Source organism: Hemibagrus wyckioides, linkage group LG21, assembly GCF_019097595.1.
Source record: "Hemibagrus wyckioides isolate EC202008001 linkage group LG21, SWU_Hwy_1.0, whole genome shotgun sequence".
In the NCBI taxonomy this organism is placed as follows: Eukaryota; Metazoa; Chordata; class Actinopteri; order Siluriformes; family Bagridae; genus Hemibagrus; species Hemibagrus wyckioides.
In genome coordinates this window covers 8,011,604-8,034,581 of record NC_080730.1, presented here as the reverse complement: position 1 = coordinate 8,034,581, position 22,978 = coordinate 8,011,604, and the positions used below count along the sequence as shown (strand labels likewise).

Sequence of the window (22,978 nt, the reverse complement as noted above, 5' to 3'; positions counted from 1 at the left end):
CACTTGATATGAAAATGAAAACTCTTTATTATTTTTTTCCCCCCACCATAATCCTCTCCCTGAATATTTTCTATGTGGTCATACTGTTAAAGGTGTGAGAGCCTATTTTAAAATTTATTATTTATTATTATTATTTTTTTTAATAAATATTGAGTACAACTTAAAGGGTTTGACCAACTGATTTTGCACAATGAACAATAGCACCACCGCTTTGGACACTTACCTGGGTGCTTTCCAGCACGAAAGTTACATATTTCTTGCGTGGTCAAGATCAGTGTTGAGTCTAGTTGTAAAGTCAAGTCAAGTCAAGAAGCTTTATTGTCATATCAACCACATGTAGCTGATGCAGTACATAGTGAAATAAAACAACATTTCTCCAGGACCCTGGTGCTACATAGACAACTTACAACATATAACTGCAAAACAGAAACAACAACACAGAGCTAGGGAGAGAAAGTTTGTCCTAGCTACATAAAGTGCAACTAATTAGAAACACACTAGTATTATAAGATAGCTGCCCTCCCAAGCATGGTACTCCTCATCTCCCACCACCTCAACGACAGTCAACAAAATTGGGCTGCGCTTTTACGGGTAATGGTAAGGGATCAAAATCTTATAGTTCTTGAACATACAGCAGCATGTAATTTTATATAAACCTTACAAGATGTCAGGCACAATGTCAGAAATAACATATATTGCTTAATAGCATATAATAGGGAAAATATTCCATAAGAATGCTGTCTACTTCAGATTTAGGCATTACACAAAGTCTAATTGTACTGGAAAAAATACGTTTTGGTAGCCATAGCTTAGCTTTTTCCTTTGGATCTACTGTAATTTTTGTATAAAACATAGCTATAGTACAGGTGCTCAGGTAACACCTGCACAGATATGTGTTGCATTGCTGTATGAAAACACTGTCAAGATGCTAATTATACTGAAGCACCTGCATTATCTCATCTCCCCTTGTTTTATTCTCTAGTCAAGAGTGTCAGTTTGTTGTAAATTTGTAATTACGGATCTAAACATGTACTATCAATAAATAGTTCTAATTAGCACCGACATATTTCCCTCGCCGTTATGTCTGACTGAAAAATTGTTATGCTTTTTGTTTTCAAGTTTAAGAACTTCTCTTCCTGTGCTTCCATGAAACAGCATCTTCTATTTATCCCTGCCTTGTTAGCATTTGGTGTGAGTTGAATCACTTTGTTACATTGGCAACTCATCATAATAATCAGTCTCCTAATTATAGGTTGAAAAGTTTATAATATGGTTGAGTTTGCATGTTCTCCACATGCTTTAGGGGTGTCCTCCGGGTCCAGGCTGATTGGCATGTCTAATTTGTGCATAGTTGCGATTAAACCCTGTCCAGGGTGTCCCTTGTCATGTGCCCTGAGTCCACTAGAATCGGCTCCAGGCTTCCTGTTACCCTGTGTAGGATAATTGGCTCAGAAAATTGATGGATGGATGGATCTTCTTCCACACATACACCTGTGCTAGTTGATAGTCATATTCAGTGAGAAAGCTGGTCATGATATTGTGTGGGAGAGCTGAAATAAAGCAGATACCTATTAGCAAATGATCATTTCTGTAGGGAAACTATTATGACTAATCCTTTTAGCATGGGGTCTCAGCTTTGGCATTAAGTCTACAGTTCCATTTGTTTTAATTTGTACTTTGTATTATTTACTTCTAGGTTCTCCAAATGTATTTTGAAAAATCTGTGATTGAGAAAGTAATACACTGAGTTCATATCTATCACACCTACTATTGTGCACCATATACACTTTCTCAGTCATTGCTGGGGAGGTGATGTGATGCTTGAATCCGCAAAGCAGGGTTAAATGAATTAGCTCCAGTGAACATTAGTGAAACTACGACTGGCTTTTATTACGTCTAAACATTTTACAGGACTGAGACTGATGTGCCACTGACTGGTTGTGTGAATCTACAATCTGGGCTAGAAAGAAATCAGCCCCATCTTTTATTTCATATTATTCTGTGTGTTTTTTCCTATGTGGTGCTTTTGTTCTTGGTTTCACAAAATGATTTCCACAATCCAAGATGATTATGTCAGAAAATACACTATATCGCCAAAGGTTTTGGGACACCCCTCCAAATCATTGAATTCAGGTGTTATTTTTCAGGGGTTGGGCTTGACCCCTTAGTTCCAGTGAAAGGAACTCTTAATGCTTCAGCATACCAAGACATTTTGGACAATTTCATGCTCCCAACTTTGTGGGACCTGTTTGGGTATGGGTTCTTCCTGTTGCAACATGGCTGCACACCAGTGCACAAAGCAAGGTCCATAAAAACATGGATGAGCGAGTTTTGTGTGGAGGAACTTAGGGAGTCCTGACCTCAACCCGATAAAACACCTTTGGGATGAATTAGAGTGTTGTCCCAAAACCTTTGGCAATATAGTACTGTATTTTTATGGTCTTGTGCTGATGTTCTATGTGTGAACATCTGTGAACACCTGTTTAAACATTCATGCTTGTGATCGAAGATATAATGGTAAAGTAGATATAAAATAGTTTCATACTGTAATAAGATCTTACAAGAACAAACCACTGTTAAAGACAATTCACAAGTAACTTTCCAAAGTGCTACAATATCATTATATATAGAACCTGGTGTATTATGAAGTCTAATTTAATGTGATTAGCTCCACTTCATCCAACAGTTGTGCTCTAATTAGTTAATTACTTAGTTATTAGCAGACATGACTGTTTAGGCAGCTTTTTTGAGGTCGGCTTGTGTGTGTGTGTGTGTGTGTGTGTATTCCACTCAACATTTTGGACTTTGCCTGTGACGGTGTGAACAAATTGTAATGACAGCTAACACTGTGTGGTCCCACCTTGCTACTTTTCTTGTCATGTTAAAATGGTTTATCCAAGAAAGACATTTGTGTTAATATATTTCCTGTTACAGAGTGAATAAAGGCAGTAACTATAGTGCTAGGATACAGGATAAATTGATATATTCTCTATTTTTCTGCGCTGTTTTACTTATTTTTCCTTATTTCCCGTTTCTTTCTTTCTTTCGTTCTTTCTTTCTTTCTTTCTTTCTTTCTTTCTTTCTTTCTTTCTTTCTTTCTTTCTTTCGTTCTTTCTTTCTTTCTTTCGTTCTTTCGTTCTTTCTTTCTTTCTTTCTTTCTTTCTTTCTTTCTTTCTTTCTTTCTTTCTTTCTTTCTGTTAATTGAGCTGATAATTAGGCTCAGAGTATGGAAGCTGGTTTGCTTTACTTAAGAAATTTATACTGCTGTGACTAATCATACCCCATGTGGCAAGGGAATAAAAAGTACAATATAGTATATTAAACAGTATCTCTTTTTCGCCCCATCCATCCATCCATCCATCCATTTCTTTTTCATTTCCTTTCTAATTTTCCTTTATAATCGGTTCCCTGTTCATAGTTTTTTAATAGAATACCATTACACAGCATGAATGACAGTTGCCTGAAAAGTATATGTACACAATATACACAACTCCTTTTCCCCATGTCCTCTCTCAGGTTATAATCCATCCTCCAATCGTCCTTCCTCTCTCACCCTCCGCAAGGCTCCCATGAAGCTTAATTCCTCCTCATCTTTCTTCCTTCCTGCGGTTAAATCTTCAAACCCAGAACAATGGCAAAGGGATTTCGAGGCCAGTGGTTTTCCAGCTCATTCTTCCTCTCCACTGTCTACCACAGCTGCCGCACCGCTTATGCACTCCTCCGTCACAGACACGCATTCCTCCATCACTGAATCCATGGCTGGGTTCTTTGGCCCAATCAACCCATTGCCTGAGGCCACAGCTGGTGCTGACAGCCCTGAGGAGGACTTTGATGATGGAAGAGAGAACATCCTCACCCAGGCACCTACCGTTCCAGAAATAGGGATGTTCCCTAGCCAAGTGCCCTTACAACCTGACGATTCCCACCAGGATGACTCAGAGGAACAGGATGAAAATGAGGAGGTTGTGGCATTCCCAACTGAGATAGATGGACAGGAGGTAGATATTTGGAAGCCACATTCATCAGCAGATTCGGACACGCCTATTGTGGCCTTCACTGAGACAGCCTGGCATGAGGCAGAGGAGGAGGAGGAGTCAGAGGAGTCTGAACTTCGTCATGGAGGCACTGATTATTTGTCAGAGACAGACCTGCATGGTTCCCAAGAAGCAGTGCAGGTAGAAGGGATGAATGGATGGCTGGATCAAAGGGTGGTTGTATGGATGGATGGTTGGATGGATAGGTGGATATGCAGATGGATCAATAGATAGATCGATTGCATGGGTAAATAAACACAGACTGACTAAATAAGTACAATTATTATTGGAGGAAAATAATTGTAGTATATATGAAATGGCATGTTTATTGGAGGAAAATGCTTGTTTTTATTAAATAAATCAGCATGCAATTACTTAAATAATTTTATCAATAAACAGAAACAGATGATTAATGGATTCAGCAGTACACTAATATTGTGCCAAATATGATGTTACAATATAAACAATAATTCAGAAAACAGAAAACAACATGAACCAGTAGTGGAATTATGTATAGTTCAGATATATTTGCATATGCAGATAACCTTTTCAGCTGCTAATAGAAACAACAACAACAAAAAAACCTTACATAACAACAACAATTTTTCTACAGTGTAAAGATCAGGACATTTTACTTCCTTTTTAGAACAAACAAAAGTTTTCATATTAATAGAAGGCACTAAAATAAAATTCTAATTTTTCCCCGTCTTACTGTACATTATCTGAAACACAACCATTTTGAAAAGGAATAAGATACATTTCCGAGCTTTCTTTATTTACTGAATGGATTTGATGAGGCACATTTGTACAATTTCTCCTGACATTTCTTGACATTTTGAATCTTTTGATCATCCTGCCTGTCTGTAATGAATGGTGCTAATTATTTTAAATTATTCACTATAATTGTGAGATATCACTTCCAGTGACACATGTAACTCCCATCTGTCACTTTTCATTGCATTCTGTCTTTTTTTTTTTTTTTTCTAGGTAATTTGTGTTGACTGGAGTGATCTGGCAGGAAAAGGCTATGTCATCCTCAACATGACAGAAGATTACGATTGCGTGAGTTCCCGTCTTGTCCTTTCCCTTTCTATATCTCCTTCTGTTGGGTTTTTCAATCCTTAGCCTTTTTAGCGTATCTTATTCAGGAGTGTGAAAGCCACAGGCTTACCTTATGACAGTGAATCAGGGAAGCTTCAGACTGAAAGGATTAACTCGGTGTGTGTGGTTGGTTCTGTGATGATATATGACCCACAAGTTTAAGCCATCCATCTTGTCTCCTTACTACTAGACATCAGGACAATTTGTGGTTCTGTTACGTAGACTTTCTTGCTTACAAATGATCAGATTAGCAACTTACATGCCGGAATGACACCAACAGTTACCTTTTAATGTTTATGATCATTTTTATGATGGATAATCTGCAACAGAGAATCTGCCACCAAAGCCGCAGTGATTCATGTTTCGAGAACACGAGCTAATTAATTACATCCTGGTCTGCTCTGCTACTGTGTTTTTTATTTTTTTCTCCACGTAATCTGTTCAGTGCACTGAGGTACTTTGTTGAGTCAGCATCTGCAACACAGTCTTGACAAGAGACAGCCACTATACTAGAGTTGTGACAAAATGACTTAAAAGACAGAGGACATTCATCTGCATGCTTTATAGATAATGAGCCGGATGTTTGTGTTTATGTTTACGCAGTAACGTTTTACTTTGTCCATATTTTGAAGGAGAGTTTTATCCATTGTTCATATTTTTTAGTGGTACATCTGCAGTATTTTGGGGGAAAAGCTACTGGGAATGTCTGTGCCTTCACTAACACGCTGACAGGACTGTTTCTTCGGCAAGAAACAAACAAAAACTGTCTGTTAGACACAGCAATCTTGCACAGAATGCATATGAGAATGCATTCCTACATGCAGTGTTTTAGGTGTGGTGCAATATGATAAATTCACGTTATGATAACCATATAACCTAGCATCAGTAACTGTATTTTGCAACGAAGGTGCAATGATTATGCAAATAGACTATTATTTACTTAAGGCAATTAGAATAACTCGGAAAAAGGGTCAGTCTACATTATTTAATTAGAACATTTATAAATACTATTTCTCCCCACTCCTCATCCACTACCTACGTCTCTGCTAGCATGCTAACACGTGCTTCCTCTGAGTCACATGAAACCAGGCACCATGTCTTTTGGACTGCTGCTCAGTTCTACATCACACTCACTGCGCTCTTTCTAAAGGCGCCCCATTCCAGGTGCCAAGTTCACAAAGTTAAATATCTGTCCTAAAGCATTCCCTATTTCCGTCATGCTGTTGTCTGTATACATGACAGTATACAAACACACATGCTAATATTATAGAATGGATACTCCCGTTGCAGAGCCAGTTATTTTTAGCTTAGCTAATCAGAAACATTTTGTCTGCTTTTCTACATTTGGGTTTGATTGTCCCCATAGCCACTGTGCCACCAAGTGACAGGACTTGTGCAGAAAGTGTCTGAATATCTTGGATAGCCAGGCTGGGCTTTAACATAATGTTCACTTTATTGACATAGATCATTTCAAGAAAGCTGTGTCTGACTTGGCCATCCCCTGACTACATGGTGATGGCATATGTTTGGCTGGTGATTTGGTCAGTCACTGGAGAGAATACATCATATTCCTGGGTCCTGATGGCAGTAACAGAGGATAGAAATGCTGGTCCATTTTCATATCTGAGACAGTTGAAAAGTTTTCTGAAGAACAGGAATGTAAAGCTGTGCAGCCACAGGACTGGTTTATAAATCTTTGTAGTTTTGTAGCACCTAAGGTGTTTTCATGATGCATATAAGTGGCCTGGTCTCATCTCTTGGCTCCTGGCATCAGGATATTGACATATTTGGATGGCTTCTGTGTGCTCCTAGCAATTAGCAGTCATCCAGAACACACCCACTATACTTCGAGCTCACAGTGAACTAAGACAAGCAATCCCAAACACCAAAACAGGTTACACTCTTCATTTGCATGAGGATAGATCAGCGTTTGTTGAGGATGCTGTGACTGCAGTCTTGTCAATGATCCCTTTAGGCTTTCTAGAACTGCAGGAATTCCAAAAATGGGCCATCAGCTTGCAACTGGACCACAAAAAGTATTTGTCTCAGCAAAAGGAGCTCATGCATTAGACGACAGTGAAAGATATTCCTTTCTGAATAAGTCTGCCTTGGGAGTAGGATAAGCATCACAGAAGCTTTCCCTTGATTCATTATGTCCTCATGATACAAGGTCAGTCCATCTGGCTTGGGAGTTCTCAGACGTAGTGTTCTGGTCAGATGACCATGGTGTTTAATCTTTCAGCTCAATCCAGATTTTCTGCCCAAGATAATGTCACCCAACTTTGTGAATGGTCAGGGGAAGGCTTGGGCTGGGGTTGATGGTAGTGAGTTGCAATGCAGTGTGGATAAGATAGGGGTGATGTGGCCAATTCTTCTCCTTCTATTAAGGACTCTGGCTGCTGCATTGTGGACTAACTGGAGCTTATTTATACATCTACTGGAACATCCAGATTACAAGGCACTACAGTGACCAAAGCATGAACTGTTTTTGAAATCATTTTGTAATGATATTATATTTCTCTTATTGGTGATCATCTCAGATGAAAGAAGACTATCCTTGTAATATTATTTAAATGAGAATTATGTAAGAAGTTAGTGATTACACTAAAATCTAAAAAATGCCTGTGACAGGTGCCTACAAACATTTGGCCATATGGTCTATATAACACTTATTATTTAAACACTAGGGTCCTCGTCAGCTCTGTGGACAGGTTCTTGAGAGTGATTGTCTCATGATGGCACTACTTATGGCAAAAACTGCATATGGCAACATTCTTGAAAATTCTTGGAATGCATGCACAGATGAATAACACTGAATTTACACATGAGTGGTGAATTCGGGTGTCATACCACTTTCCCTGATGGTTCTATAGGGTTTATAGAACCAGAGTTAATTGACTGGCAATTAAGATTAACTTAAGATTAAATATCGTACTGGAACCATGATGTAGCTTTTCCTGAAGTCTCTACATTGTTCAGATAAAATGAAAGTTCATTCTAATTATTGGCATCTGTTCTTCAATTATTTGCAGGAATATTTCATTCAATAAAAAATTGGGAACCCTGCTTAAACATATTACAGCGTATAAATATTTAATTTTCAATGATTATGCTAATATAATGCTTTAATATTGTCCTGTCCTGCGATATTTATATCCTAGCTCTCTCTATCTGCAGTAGCAGCAGTTTCAGCAGTAGCACACATTTCTTTAATCACATTCTCTGTCAATGTTACTGCAGTAGGCTGGCCACAAAAAATACACACACACACACACACACACACACACACCTCTCTCTGTCCGCACCCACTCCAGAAAAGCAAAACTCGAGGTGCTCGTTCATCGTCATGGCAACTGGCAGGCATGTAATTACAATCAGCATGACATTTGGTATTTTGCGCTGAACATCTGCGTGCCACAACCGACGGCATGCCAACTAGGGGAGGGGCTACAGGGTATAGGAAGTGTTAGCAAACAAATTTTAGAGATAAACTAATTCATAAATGATATAATTATCTGCTTTATTTATACGTCGTCATTCATTTCAAACTGGAGTACGATGAACCTGGACAAAAAAATCATGAAATATTTAAAATATACATAGAGAAAAACCAACAGAAATGCCACTATGACATCTGTTACAATTTTTAGCAGGCTGTTTAAGCAACGAAAAAGTCTCCCTCTTGACCTTCAATTCGAAGTACCGTTAAAAGCCTTTCATCTGATTGTAGACTACAGAATGATGGGCTATAATTATTATTTATTTATTTTTTTAAAAAAAGAATGATTACCAGCAGAAAAGAAAAGACTGAGTTTAATCCAGAATAAAGGGCAAGCTTTCTTTCTTGGCCTCTTCAGATCCTGTTTGGTCAAATGAATCATCTCTTGACACAGTAGGATTTGTAGCAGTTAGACTCCAAATTAGGTGTCTGCTTCGACATAAGGACAAGCACCATATGTGGACATGACTCTGGTTAAAAAGAAACCAAACAATATGTCTGAGAAAACGTCAATGTCTGGAGCTAAATGAAGACTGCTGCAGGAATTTCTCTGTCTTTTTCTGTCTAGTGATGTAATATATTTCTTATTGTTGCACCCTTATTTTGCCGACTTCAATGAACACAAATTTCTGTTTGGATTCGCTTGCATGGCCCATCCATATTATTAAAAAGCACTGTACCACAATGTATTGTTGCAGATCTTACAGTATTTTATATATATATATATATAAGAAAAATTTGAAATAGCCTTCATTTGTCACATATACATTACTGCACAGTGAAATTCTTTCTTCACATATCCCATCCTTGGAGGTTGGGGTCAGACCACAGGGTCAGCCATGATACTGCGCTCCTGGAGCAACTTAGCAGTGCTGGGGCTTGAACCCCTGAGCTTCCAGTCAACAGCTAAGAGCCTTAACCACTTGAGCCACATATATACACTATATTGCCAAAAGTATTCGCTCACCCATCCAAATAATCAGAATCAGGTGTTCCAATCACTTCCATGGCCACAGGTGTATAAAATCAAGCACCTAGGCATGCAGACTGTTTTTACAAACATTTGTGAAAGAATGGGTCGCTCTCAGGAGCTCATTGAATTCCAGCGTGGAACTGTGATAGGATGCCACCTGTGCAACAAATCCAGTCGTGAAATTTCCTCGCTCCTAAATATTCCACAGTCAACTGTCAGCTGCATTATAAGAATGTGGAAGTGTTTGGGAACGACAGCAACTCAGCCACGAAGTGGTAGGCCACGTAAACTGACAGAGCAGGGTCAGCGGATGCTGAGGCGCATAGTGCGAAGAGGTCGCCAACTTTCTGCAGAGTCAATCACTACAGACACGTAGCGTCCAACATCAGTGTGTGATCTCACAAATGCGCTTCTGGAAGAATGGTCAAAAATTCCCATAAACACACTCCTAAACCTTGTGGACAGCCTTCCCAGAAGAGTTGAAGCTGTTATAGCCGCAAAGGGTGGACCAACGTCATATTGAACCCTATGGATTAGGAATGGGATGTCACTTAAGTTCATATGCGAGTCAAGGCAGGTGAGCGAATACTTTTGGCAATATAGTGTATATGTTGTTCATATATACAATTTTGGCTGCAATAGGTCCACTGTTCATGCCATCAAAATGTTATAAGTCTCAATAGCTGCTAGTGATAACTAACTTCTCAGGTGATCCTCATATATAAATATAACTATAAATGCTTAAAAGTGCGATGTGTTGTTCTTTAACAAATGAAAAATTGTACATGAATGAATCATTGACAAATTATCAAAGGAAAAAAACATTTTTTGTTGATGTAGGGAAATAATCAACTTCAGGATGGTAATGGCATCACCTTTGTGTTGGTAATGGATTTAGAGCAGTTTTTTGTCCAATATGCTGCAATTCAGTGTGATTCAGTATTGTGCAAAAGTGCCATTTTAATACAGATCATTGAGCAGGTAATGCAAACTTGCACACACTAATTCTAAACCGGCTTTGTGTGCACTCTGTGAACTCTTCAGAATAAGGGACCATTTATAACGAATACATATCACTAGACAAAAAGGAACGAGGAAGTTCTGAAGCAGATTGTGCTTCATCTAGCTTTTTGGGAATATGAATATAAATGAATATTTTTCTTTTACCCCAAGCCTTATGATTTTGTTTCCTTTTTATTATTGATCATCAATCATGTAATCCACATTCAGTCACTGTTGCTATATTTTCCTGTTTGTCTGGTTCAGTGAATCCGATTTACCCCATGCTGTTGAGGAATTAGCACAGATAGAGAAATCTGTATTATTTTTATTGCTGAGAACATCAGGATAGTGAAAAGACTATAATAGGAAGTACATTCCTCCAATCTGTGTGCCGCTTAGGGTCAAGGGAATCTGGAGCCACATGAGGCACAAGGCAAGAGACCCCCCCTGGATGGGTTGCACAATCGCACACATCCTGTGATGCCAGTCAGTCTATAATGCATGCCTTTGAACCAGGGGAGGAAACCAGATTACCCAGAGAAAACCCTGAATCAAGGGCGGAACATGCAAACTCCATATACAAGGTGGAAATAGGAATCAAATCCCCAAATCCGGAACTATACCACCGTGTTCCTCTAGGATGCTACACCGTTCTTGTAAATGCAGCATGGTTAAACATGACTCCTAGTAACAGATCCAAATCCATCACATTAGTGCAATATTTACAACAGTATCCTGCTTTGCGAAATTAACAATTAAAACAAAAGATTATCTCTAATGAACCCATGTGAAAGAGAAACTCGATTACAAGAGGAACTGAAAAGGAATTTGAAAAGACATTACTGAAAAAACAAAAGCAGGCTATCTGTTAGACAGTTCCTCTTGTAATTAAGGAAGTAATCTTGTCGGATTGGATAAGTAAAATGGTAAGTAATTGGACAGGTCTGGTCGTTTAACATAACTGCAACTATTCAGACCAACTATTCAGGCCCTCAGTGCTACTGTTGTGACTAATCAGGGTCAGACTTCCTGCCCAAAATTCTGGTACCAAACTAAGAAAAAAATGATGGCTTCATTTTCTAGAAAGATTCACACTTTATCATTTACTACAGGACCAATAAAGGTAAAATGTATCTTTGAAAAACATTGAATATATGTTCATTATTTTTGCTTTGTCATTTTTTGTCATTCCTGTGTATTCAAGTACCAAAAACAGGCATGATAGCTCCCTACTCTTCATTTTCCATTTATATTTTAGATAAAAAATATTATTTTTCTATCTATCTAGTCCATAATTTGAATAATACAAAAATAAATAAATAAATAAATAAAAATAATAGGTTAAATTATCACTCTAAATGCAAACTTCTCCCTGGTGGGTAGCCCATCTGTGTTCAAAATAAACCGATGTCAGATAACTGTTGGTTTTAATGCATGAGTGGGTTTGTGTGTTTGTTGTGTGTGTTTGTGTTACAGGAAAAGTTTCGTGTGGAGAATGGTGACAGGCTGCTGGAGATGCTGGAGAGCACATTCTCCAGGAAGATGAACAGTCCTCAGAGCTCATGGCTCATCTCGCTTAGCAAACCCACCAAACAGGAACACCAGCTTCTCATGACGCTTGCCAGTGATCAGGGTAAATCACACACACAATCTGCTTTCTATACTTTTAATTGGATCAGCACAGAAGCTAAAGAATCCTGATCCACTTTATACGTATTTGTATTGTTATCCCATCCATGCACGAGTACACCGATCAGGCATAACAATATGACCACCTGCTTAATATCGGTGTTGGTCCGTCCCCCTTTTGCAGCTCTGATCTGTCATGCACTGTGTATTCTGACATCTTTCTATCAGAACCAGCATTAACAACTTCAGCAATTTGAGCAACAGTAGCTCGTCTGTTGAATCGGATCACACGGGTCAATCTTCGCTCCTCACATGCATCACTGAGCCTTGGCCGCCCATAACCCTGTCGCCGGTTCACCACTGTTCCTTCCTTGGACCACTTTTGATAGATACTGACCACTGCAGACCGGGAACACCCCACGAGATCTGCAGTTTTGGAGATGCTCTGATCCAGTCGTCTAGCCATCACACTTTGGCCCTCGTCAAACTCGCTCAAATCCTTACGCTTGCCCATTTTTCCTGCTTCTAACATCAATTTTGAGGACAAAATGTTCACTTGCTGCCTAATATATCCCACCCACTAACAGGTGCCATGATGAGATCATCAGTGTTCACTTCACCTGTCAGTGGTCATAATGTTATGGCTGATCGGTGTATACCCAGTATTTGTAGTTTACATTTAATATTAAATAATTAAGACAGCTACCTACCAAGACACATTTTATTCCTCTTATTTTTTATTTTGTGAATGAACAAGACCTCATATTTTTTTTTAATCTATTTATAGTTGCATTCAATGTTATGGAACATCCATGAGACAAGTTGCCACTTACATTATAGCAGCTATAAACACTCTTTCACTTACCTGGCTCTTCCTTTTCTGGCATAAAGTTATTAAGACAAAAAATTTCAGCTTGTGTTGTTACTAAGAAACTGGAAAATATAGTAGTTAAAGGCCACAGCTTCCTACATTCCCATGTTCTGTACAATAATCTTGTATAGATTGATTTTGCTAAAAATAAAATGCAGTATATATATGAGTCATTTGGAATAAATTCTACTTATGCAGCGTGAGTGAAGTAACCATACTCCACACTACTGCATCGCTGTTATATCTGATTGTATTTATAAACACATTCAAGTCGTTTAGAAGAAGACATATTGTATATTTTATCTCTTTTTTTTCCCTGGTATTTCAGACTGGCTCACAAGCGAGTCATTACCTGATACACTTTTAATTAAAACTCTTCACACATCTTCCTGCAGAAACCCCAGCTCACTTGAAAATATGTCTCAGTTACAGCAACGGAAGCATGTCTCAAAACACTCATTCTGTTCAAGGAATCAAAAAATCACACATGAACTGCATAGATTTTCCATCCATCCGTTCATCATTAGGAACCACTAATCCTGTAGTACGCAGGGTCACAGGGGATCAGAGGACTTGTGGTAAACATACACTTACTAACACACACTACCGACAGTTTAGACTTGCCTGTCAGTCAGCCACTGGAGTACCTAGAAGAAACCCTTACAGGTCAGAGGAGGAATCGAAGCCCTAGGGGTGTGAGGCAAGTGTGCTAACCACCGTGCCCCCTACTTGCATTTTATAGTCTTTACAGTTAACATGTGATATTCAGAGGTGTCCAGGATTTGTTATGTAATGACAATCCAAGTTGACTAAACCTCTTATACTACTATGTTGGTATTTTCACTTTGGTTAAATGTCCACTTTCATGCTAATTCCACCATCAATGCCCCACATAGCAGACGGGTCTGGGCCAGATCTGGCATTAAGCTGGCACCGCCGGCTGAGTTCTGGCATGGCAAGTGGTATGTCAACCAGATGCGGACCAGGTCTAGCAGCGATGGCACTGTTTATATGATGGCATGCCAGATGTGGCCCGGTTATAGTTTGGTTTTTGTGGTGTGGCCCAGTGCTGGCCCACCTCTGGCCATCATTCTTCATGGTATGTGGGCCAAGTGTAAGTGTATTGTGTGGGCCAGATCTGGGCCAGACCTATTTTGCCAACTGGGGCCATTCGTCAACTCTTTGATCGCTGAGTAGATCAGCAGTGTGTCTAGTCTTATTCGGTGCACACCTGAGTGTATTGAAAACCATTGAACAGGTGGATTCAGGTTTGGCTCCTGCTTGATTTTAATTAAAACCCTCACCCACACCAAGCCTTTGTGGATAAGATTGGACACACCAGGATTAGAGTCTCAATAACCTCTTGACAATTGCTTCGTTCAGCTGCATTTCAACATCTCCACTCCTTCAACATTAATATGACATTGACATGTCAGTGAAAAGTGGTGAGAAAAGAAGCTACTTACTTTACTGTTTTTCGGCTTGCTTGAGATTTTTTTTCTTTTGAAAACATTGTAAGTGCGCTACCAGTGTTCCCCTTGTGATGTTAGTGCAGCAGACAGCCACTATTTTCTCACAGGAAGCATGACAATACAGCACAGAAACCACTAAGCACATCACAAATATTTCAATACAAACACGTTTTCAGGCTGGAGATTTCCCTCAAGTGCCAATTTTCTTTGAGCAAAGAATATTTTGAGCTGAGTGACAGAAAAATACACACACTAGATGCAGTACTCTAAACGTTTGAACTCACGTAGTAATGTTTAATAACTAAAAATTATTAGTTGGTTCCAGAACCATGTTAATTATAACTCATCCTTATACATTATGCCGTCTTTTACGTACATCAGGAAAAATATTCCCTGCTTTCCTAATGCGTCTTTAATCGTAGTACATCTGATTGTGTGGATGGATGATGATCATACACGTTTCATCTCCATGAGGAGAAAAGCTTGGGGCTGATGAATGGACTTGCCACATCCTATTCAATCACAAATTCCTCCTCCTTTTTTTTTTTTTTTTCCTAAAGCACAATCCTTTAACAGAAGGATCCGTGAATGCAATTACGCTGGATTTGTTAAAGCAATAAGCCACTCAAGGACATGTATTAGACTGATACTATATCAGGTAAGGGTGTCCTTGGGTGTATATAATTGCTGTTACACAAACCCTCAAGTGGCATATTTCTTTGTGTTTAATAAATAATTGAGTTTATTATTAATAACGTTCCCAATAAAAAAATTTCTTCCTGCATGCAGAATGATCTATTAACAGTAAGCTTTGGTTGCTAAGCGACATAACAGGTGAAGATGAGAGTATTCTATTGACAGAGCAATGGCAGAAGTGTAGCAGTTGTGTTTGTGTTTAATTTGGTGCATTAACACAGAATTCAGTTATAGTTCACACATGAGATCACAAGGGGGCTTTCATATTGTAGGCTTTTACAACAGTTTTGTATGTGGCTCAGGCAAAGTTTTATAACAGTCAGATTACATTGCTGCTGGTATAGAGAGAATGATACATCTCTGCTACAGACTACTGCACATCCCTTTGCGTCTTTGTCCGTCCATCCATCCATATCTGTCTGTCTATCTATCTATCTATCTATCTATCTATCTATCTATCTATCTATCTATCTATCTATCTATCTATCTATCTATCTATCTGTCTGTCTGTCTGTCTGTCTGTCTATATCCATATATATACTGGTTTAGAGAGAATGATACATCTCTGCTACAGACTACTGCACATCCCATTGCGTCTTTGTCCATCCGTCTGTCCGCCTATCTATCTATCTATCTATCTATCTATCTATCTATCTATCTATCTATCTATCTATCTATCTATCTATCTATACATATAGATACTGATGATCTACATCAGAATGATACATCTCTGCTACAGACTACTGCATATCCCCATCTTTGTCCATCTATCTATCTATCTATCTATCTATCTATCTATCTATCTATCTATCTATCTATCTATCTATCTATCTATCTATCTATCTATCTATCTATCTCCATATATATACTGGTATAGAGAGAATGATACATCTCTGCTACAGACTACTGCACATCCCATTGCGTCTTTGTCCGTCCGTCCATCCATCCGTCTGTCCGCCCGTCCATCTATCTATCTATCTATCTATCTATCTATCTATCTATCTATCTATCTATCTATCTATCTATCTATCTATCTATCTATCTATCTATCTATCTATCTATCTATCTATCTCCATATATATACTGGTATAGAGAGAATGATATATCTCTGCTACAGACTATTCCACCCATCCACCCATCCATCCATCCATCCATCCATCCATCTATGCATCCATCCATCCATCTATTTTCTGTAATGCTTATCTTACATAGAGTCTCAGGTAAGGCACAAAGCAGGCAACACCCTAGACAGGGGTCCAACTTGTAACAGGGCACAATCACACACACACTCACACACACTGACAATTTCGAGATACGACCAGCCAACATCAGATATCTTGTAGGAAAGCAGAGTACCTGGAGGAAACCTAAGAAGCACAGGGAGAACTTAACACATAAAGCGCTGAGGGGCGAATCCCCAAACCTCGGGGCATACAAATAACAAATAACCCACCGCTTCGTCTCTGTAACAGTTACAGTGTTATTAAGAGTATGTTTTACTGAAAATCTTTGCAGATGCTTTGACTTTAGTTCCATATTTGTTATTTAGCAGCCTGCAACCAGTAATTGGTTTTGAATTTGGGGTTAATCATATATGAAAGGGAGTCTACGTATATTTGCAAATTGGGCTGCAGAAATAGAGAACTTTGCTCTTGGTAGAGCTTGAGAAATATTAAGGCATTTTGTGTGAAGCATTATGAAAAACTGAGTGTGGAAGTGATAGCTGGGTGATAATAACAGGAGAAACTGTAATATAGCATTCTTTTTTTATCCCTTTAGGTGTCATTGCTACTAAAGATGTGCTGTCAATGCTAGGGGAAGTAAGGAGAGGATTAAATGAGGTATGAGCATGCACCCTGTATATGCGGATTGCTCGTTACACGTAATGGGTTTCTGCGATGACATCCTGACAATTAACGGAAATCACATTTCAGATCGGCATTCAGAACTTCTCCAGCGTGAGCACGTGTCACTCCAGACCCAGCCAGACGCGCAGCGATTACGGCAAATTGTTTGTCGTTCTGGTGATCATAGGCTCGGTGTGTGTGATTATCATTGCGTCCGGGCTCATCTACATCTGCTGGCAGCGCCGTCTTCCCAAAATGAAGAGCATGGTAAGTGGGTACTCATAACACAGACAGACTGGAATCAGTGTTGATTAGAATAATATAAAACCAGGTTTTTATAGTTTTTTTTTTAAATAGTGATTCAGTTAAGAAATTGTGTAATGATAAATTTCATAATATTAAGAAATATATGGAAATGAAAAGATTGCCTTAAAGGTTTTGTTTACAGTATGGCTGTTGCCCAAATCCATCACACAGGGTCAGGAACAGAGTCCATTAGTACTGACAGACACAGAGGCCACACCACCTTCACTGGGCACAGAACCTTAGACTGGGACAGATATGGACATAGGCCACACCTCCTTTGCTGAAACTGACAGGCACAGAAACCACACCTCTTTTACTGAAACTGACAGGCACAGAAACCACACTTCCTTTACTGGGGCAAACAGGCACAGAGACCATGCCCCCTTAGACTGGAACAGACATATACATAGGCCACACCTCCTTTACTGAACCTGACAGGCATAGAGGCCACACCTTCCTCGGAAGGACTAGTAAGCTATGTTATGGCTACATCTCTTTCAGTGGTACTACCAGGCAAAAAGGCTATGCCTTCTTTTAATGGGACACATAAGGACACCTACTTTACTGAAACAAACAGGCACAGAAAACATGCCACTTAAACTGGGAAGAATATGGAGCTAGGCCACACCTCCTTTACTGAAACTGACAGGCACAAAGGTCACACCTTCTACAGGCACATTTCTTTTTTCACCTGGACACATAAAGACATAGGCCACACCTCCATTACTGGTTCTAACAGATGCTATACCTTCTTTATTGAGCCTTCTTTATGGGTCACATCTTCTACAGTGGGAGTGGCAAGCTCATACAGATGTACAAGAACTTTGCATATCTTTTTTTTCTTACATAGTGTTGGCTGCTAACACTCGATTTCTTTGTGTTGTCCCAAGTCACGTGGCGAGGAGCTGCATTTTGTGGAGAACGGCTGCCATGACAACCCCACGCTGGACGTGACGAGCGATGGCCAACCGGAGCCACAGGAGAAGAAGCACAGCACCAACGGCGTGCCAGCAGGAACTGGAGCTTGGCAGGGCATGCCGAACAAGTCGGGCAAAGACGAGGAAGACAATCAGGAAGAGGATACTCACCTCTAATAAGGAGGAGAACAAAGGGAAAGTAAAAAATTTGTGTAAGGTTTTCCATCAGGGCACAGAACACCAGAGCTTTTTTTTCCAACTACCTGCTGAATATTTAAAGTGATTGTCTATGGCTTGTACGGTCTTTTATTTATCTGCACCAGCGACAGCACGTTCATATTCAATCAATGTGGCGTGGGTTGATTCTTTAATAGTGCAAGCACAGAGAGGCATCTGTAAACATTCTAGTGCTAATCGGGGAGTATTTCGTTCCGGATATTCGCGAATACTTACTAATTATCTTTAGCTGTGAAGAAACATGTATTGAAAACCTGCCAAATTGCGTCTTCAGTAAGTCTTGCACTGTCGGAACTCAGCAGGATAGCAGTATTTCCTAGGATCTTAATGCATAATAATGTATTTCGACTGGCTATTGCAGTACACGCGTATCCTATTTTCTTTTGTATGGATGCATCTAGTGCACTTTTCGAAGCAGTACATTAGCGCAGTGTGTTATAACATGGTGAAGTTGCAGCCAGCTGGCCTTGCTCTTTAAATCGCTTGTCGGAATGGCCTCTCTTCAAATGAGATGTTTTTTTCATTGTTCTTTGTTTTCAGTGTCATTGTCAAGGTTCACATCAGTGCTCTCGCGCACATTCACTGTAAAAAGGAAAAGAAAAAATAAAACTTGCACTGCATAGGGCTTACATTTTTGAAACAAGAACAGTCTATCCTTATTCTGTTCGATTCTTTTATATATCTAATGCCAAAATGAAGGTAGAGCAAACAGAACTTGTATAAATATAAGGAATATGAAAACTGAACTAATTATTCAACCTAAACCCAATCCACTACATCTCTAGTGTGTGTTTAATTACCACAGACAAGAATCTGGGCATTTTCCCCCTTGTACTATGAAAAGTTTACTAGAAACTCATTTGATTTAGAGTAGCCAATCCACCTCCGGGCATGTTTTTTTTAGGTGGGAGGAAACTGGAGAACAAATTATAGGTAGGATTCAACTGCCCAAGAGTGTTGAATTTCTTTTCTGTGGCACTTATGACAGATGCAGTGGGTTGATATTAGGTTGAAAACTCTGGAGTCTACCTTGAAGGAATGGTGGAGTTGAAACAAAAGCAATTTCTCAAATATACACACTTCATTTAGTATTCTAAAGAGAAAAATCAAGTCAACTCCCTGTGATTTACAGTACAGTCATGTCCAGCATATCTGATATTAACCTGGTATATTAGTCACATTGTTACACCTAGCTCTTATTACCACATAAACGATGTAAAATAGAGATCGGTTACAATGTCCTGATTATGGAAACGTTCATTACAACATGCATCTCATTTCCTTATCGCAGTGTGTCGTCATAGATACAGCTTGAATAAAATGATTAATACAGGGTTATCTCTTTATTTAAATACACAAGATGGATAAAACTTAAAACCTACACCCACTTGCTTTAAATGAAGAACCAAAACAATTCGTTTTCAAAGAAACAAATTGTAATAGTCAGGGACTGATAGTTGTAGCTGCTGTAACTTGAGCTCAGTAGCTCACAATGTTGGATTACTGATGGAAAGGTTGTGAGTTCAAATCCCATCACTGTCAAGCTGCCTCTGTTTGGCCCTTGAGCAAGCCTCTTTAACCCTCAGCATGTATAAGTGAGATAAATATAAGTTGCGCTGCATAAGAGTGTCTACAAAATGCCCTAAATGTATGTTCCACATAGAAATATTCGATCATCTGAATAACAATTTGGCCTTGAAGGAGCTGGAGGAATCATACTAAATTTAGGAAACAGGTTCTAGCTGTCCAATATGGCTGCCTGAATAGTAGTGTTTAGCTACATGGTTAAAAATTTTTTATAGATTAAAGTAAGCAGTGATGGACCACGATTATGAAACTACTAGAGCTGAGCAATATGTCTCTTCGATGGCATAATAAGAATAATTTCATACATGTGCTTTAAGACTGCTGCATTTTTTAAGTCCGTAATGACTGACAGGGTTCAGGCAGGGAAGCAGGCAGTAAAAGAAACGGTCATTTAAACCCAAAAACACTGAGCTAAACAGAAGCGGTGCTTGTCATCTGTCCTTTTGTGTCATTTGGGCAGCGTCTGCTTTGTCTATCTATTTTCACTTTCTCCTTTAAGGCATTTTTTGGAGAAAAAATAAGAAACAATAGAGAAATAATCCACCCTTAATGCCCATTACACTCCAGACTATATTTTGGATCATTGCTGCTGATGACATGTTACGGATGTGTCAGTAAATAGAAAAAAATCCCGGCCCAAAAGGAGTTGACAGCCCCAGCCTTGCTTCTTAATACCCTTCTCAAGGCGTAGATAATCTGCTTTGAGACGTTTGTGTAGAGCAAATAATCTAATGTGAATTCCAAAATATTCTAGGAAGGAAGACTAACTCTGCTAGGACATTTATATCAAGCAGTAAGTCATGCTGTCAGTGTGCTACTACTGAGGAACAGGGCATAACTGATCTGAGGCAGACAAGATTTTGGGTGATCGACTCCCAATACATAATTGTCTCCATGAGAAATTAGTACATTAGTAAGTATTCTTAACCAGAGTGACGTTCTTACAAATCTCTCATGACAAAAAAAAAAAAAAAAGAGTTATTAAAAACCACTTGATTTTATTTAATTAGTAAATATGACCACACACGTCCATGTTGCACTCGCTGTTTCCGATGATATTAAGTTATCTGTAACTAATCTTTATTCACTACAATTGTGCTGTTACACTATAATAATCGTTACCGTTTTATTTGTACTAAACACACCTACTCTTATCTATATGACAGTTGACAAACAGTTTGTATGTAATGTACTGATTTCATGTGCATGATGCAGTTATAGTAATATATCCGAAGCACATATCAGAAGTTGGCAGTATTAAACCGTTTCCAAAACCGTGGTTATTGCAAAGCTAGATGTCTTGGATAGTTCATTATTATCCGTTTTCTGTATGCTATTACCTGCATTGTAAGAAAAATAAAAATAAAAATGCAAAAAAAAAATAAATAAAAAAATCACATCAACTTGATCAAATAGAACAGGCTGATCTTGATAATCATAGAGTAAGCATAGGGTTTTTTTTTTTTGTACTCTACAGTAACTGTACAGCTTTGTTTGCAGCTGCACTGGTTGTTTTGTTTTTTTGTTTTTTTCCACTTCATTTTCGATGTTTATCTCGAATGCTTTGTATGGAGATCCTCTTAACCGCTTTGTATGGAACGTTTGTACGGACAAACTCCAATCTCGTTGTTATTTAATGTAACTTTAGGTTTTGACCGTTTTGAAATGCAAGACAATAAATGTTCAGAGATTCAAAATCGGTGTTCAAGAATGGTTTCTGATGCTACTGATACAAACCCCCACCCCCAGTTAGTTTGGATGGCTGATTTTACAATGGCGCCCCCCTGTGGCCAGACTCTTTACAACTATGGTGAGCATCTCAGCTATCACAGATTCATCCGAAGTGGACAGTTGAAGATATTAAATATTTAGATTCTCGTTCTTGACTGGAACTTTGTGTGGTCTTCTGCTGTTGTAGCCTCAAGGTTTGATGTGTTGTGCGTTCTGAGATGCTTTTTTGCTGACCATAGATGTATGTTTATTTGAATTACTGTATACTTCCTGTCAGCTCAGACCAGTCGGGTCAATCTCCTTTAATCTCTCTCGTCAAGGTGTTTCAGCCTCCGTTAACAGGATGTTTTTTTGCACTATTCTGTAGGAATTCTAGAAACTGCTGTGTGTGAAAACCCCAGAGATCAGATCATTATTTTCTGAAATAATTAAACCAGCCCAACAGTAATGCCATGGTTAGAGTCATAGAGATCACAATTTTTTCTGTCTGTATCTGCATAATTGTATGCATTGTGCAGCTGCCACATGATTGGCTGATTAGATAACTGCATGAAAACACAGGTGTTCTTATTAAACTGGACACAGTTAGTATATGTTTTGTTTTAAAAGTGCCTATTGATACAGAGGTCTTTTTCAATCAGATGTATCGTATTACTGATACAGGGGTTGGAGTATCTGAGGATTTGCCCAAACTAATCAGTTAAATACATTAAAGAAGCACCTTTGACATCAACAGCATGAATCCATTTTTGTCAGCATTTCAGGCTGATGTTGGTGGTGTAATGCTGTAAGGAATGTATTTTTATTAAACATCGGACCCTTTATTACCTTTTGAGCAATATTTAAATGCCACAGCCTATCTGAGTATTGTTGGAATCAATGCCATGACAGACCACAGCAAGACTTTGACAAGATTTGCTCAAATAAGTAAACATAATTTACTAAGTATAATCATCCAAAAGTTACTTCTAAACTTTTTGCTTTACAGTGTGTTTTTTCCTGAGAATCTGTTCATGTGGGTCAGGAGTTTTAGGATCGAGATCAAGGTAAACCATGAAAGAACACAAGACAAGGAC

The 22,978-nt window shown here is 38.8% G+C and overlaps 1 protein-coding gene across 1 annotated transcript in view; it reads left to right on the top strand.

The window, feature by feature from the left end:
• The window catches only part of podxl2 (podocalyxin-like 2), a 30,935-nt gene extending 10,243 nt beyond the window's left edge, over positions 1–20,692 (top strand). The window contains exons 3-8 of the mRNA XM_058372852.1: positions 3,517–4,175; positions 5,022–5,096; positions 12,086–12,242; positions 17,057–17,118; positions 17,212–17,391; positions 18,321–20,692. Coding sequence (XP_058228835.1) covers positions 3,517–4,175; positions 5,022–5,096; positions 12,086–12,242; positions 17,057–17,118; positions 17,212–17,391; positions 18,321–18,524 — 1,337 coding nt within the window. The 3' untranslated portion in view covers positions 18,525–20,692. The remainder of the gene's footprint in view (positions 1–3,516; positions 4,176–5,021; positions 5,097–12,085; positions 12,243–17,056; positions 17,119–17,211; positions 17,392–18,320) is intronic.
• The last annotated feature ends 2,286 nt before the right edge of the window (positions 20,693–22,978 follow it).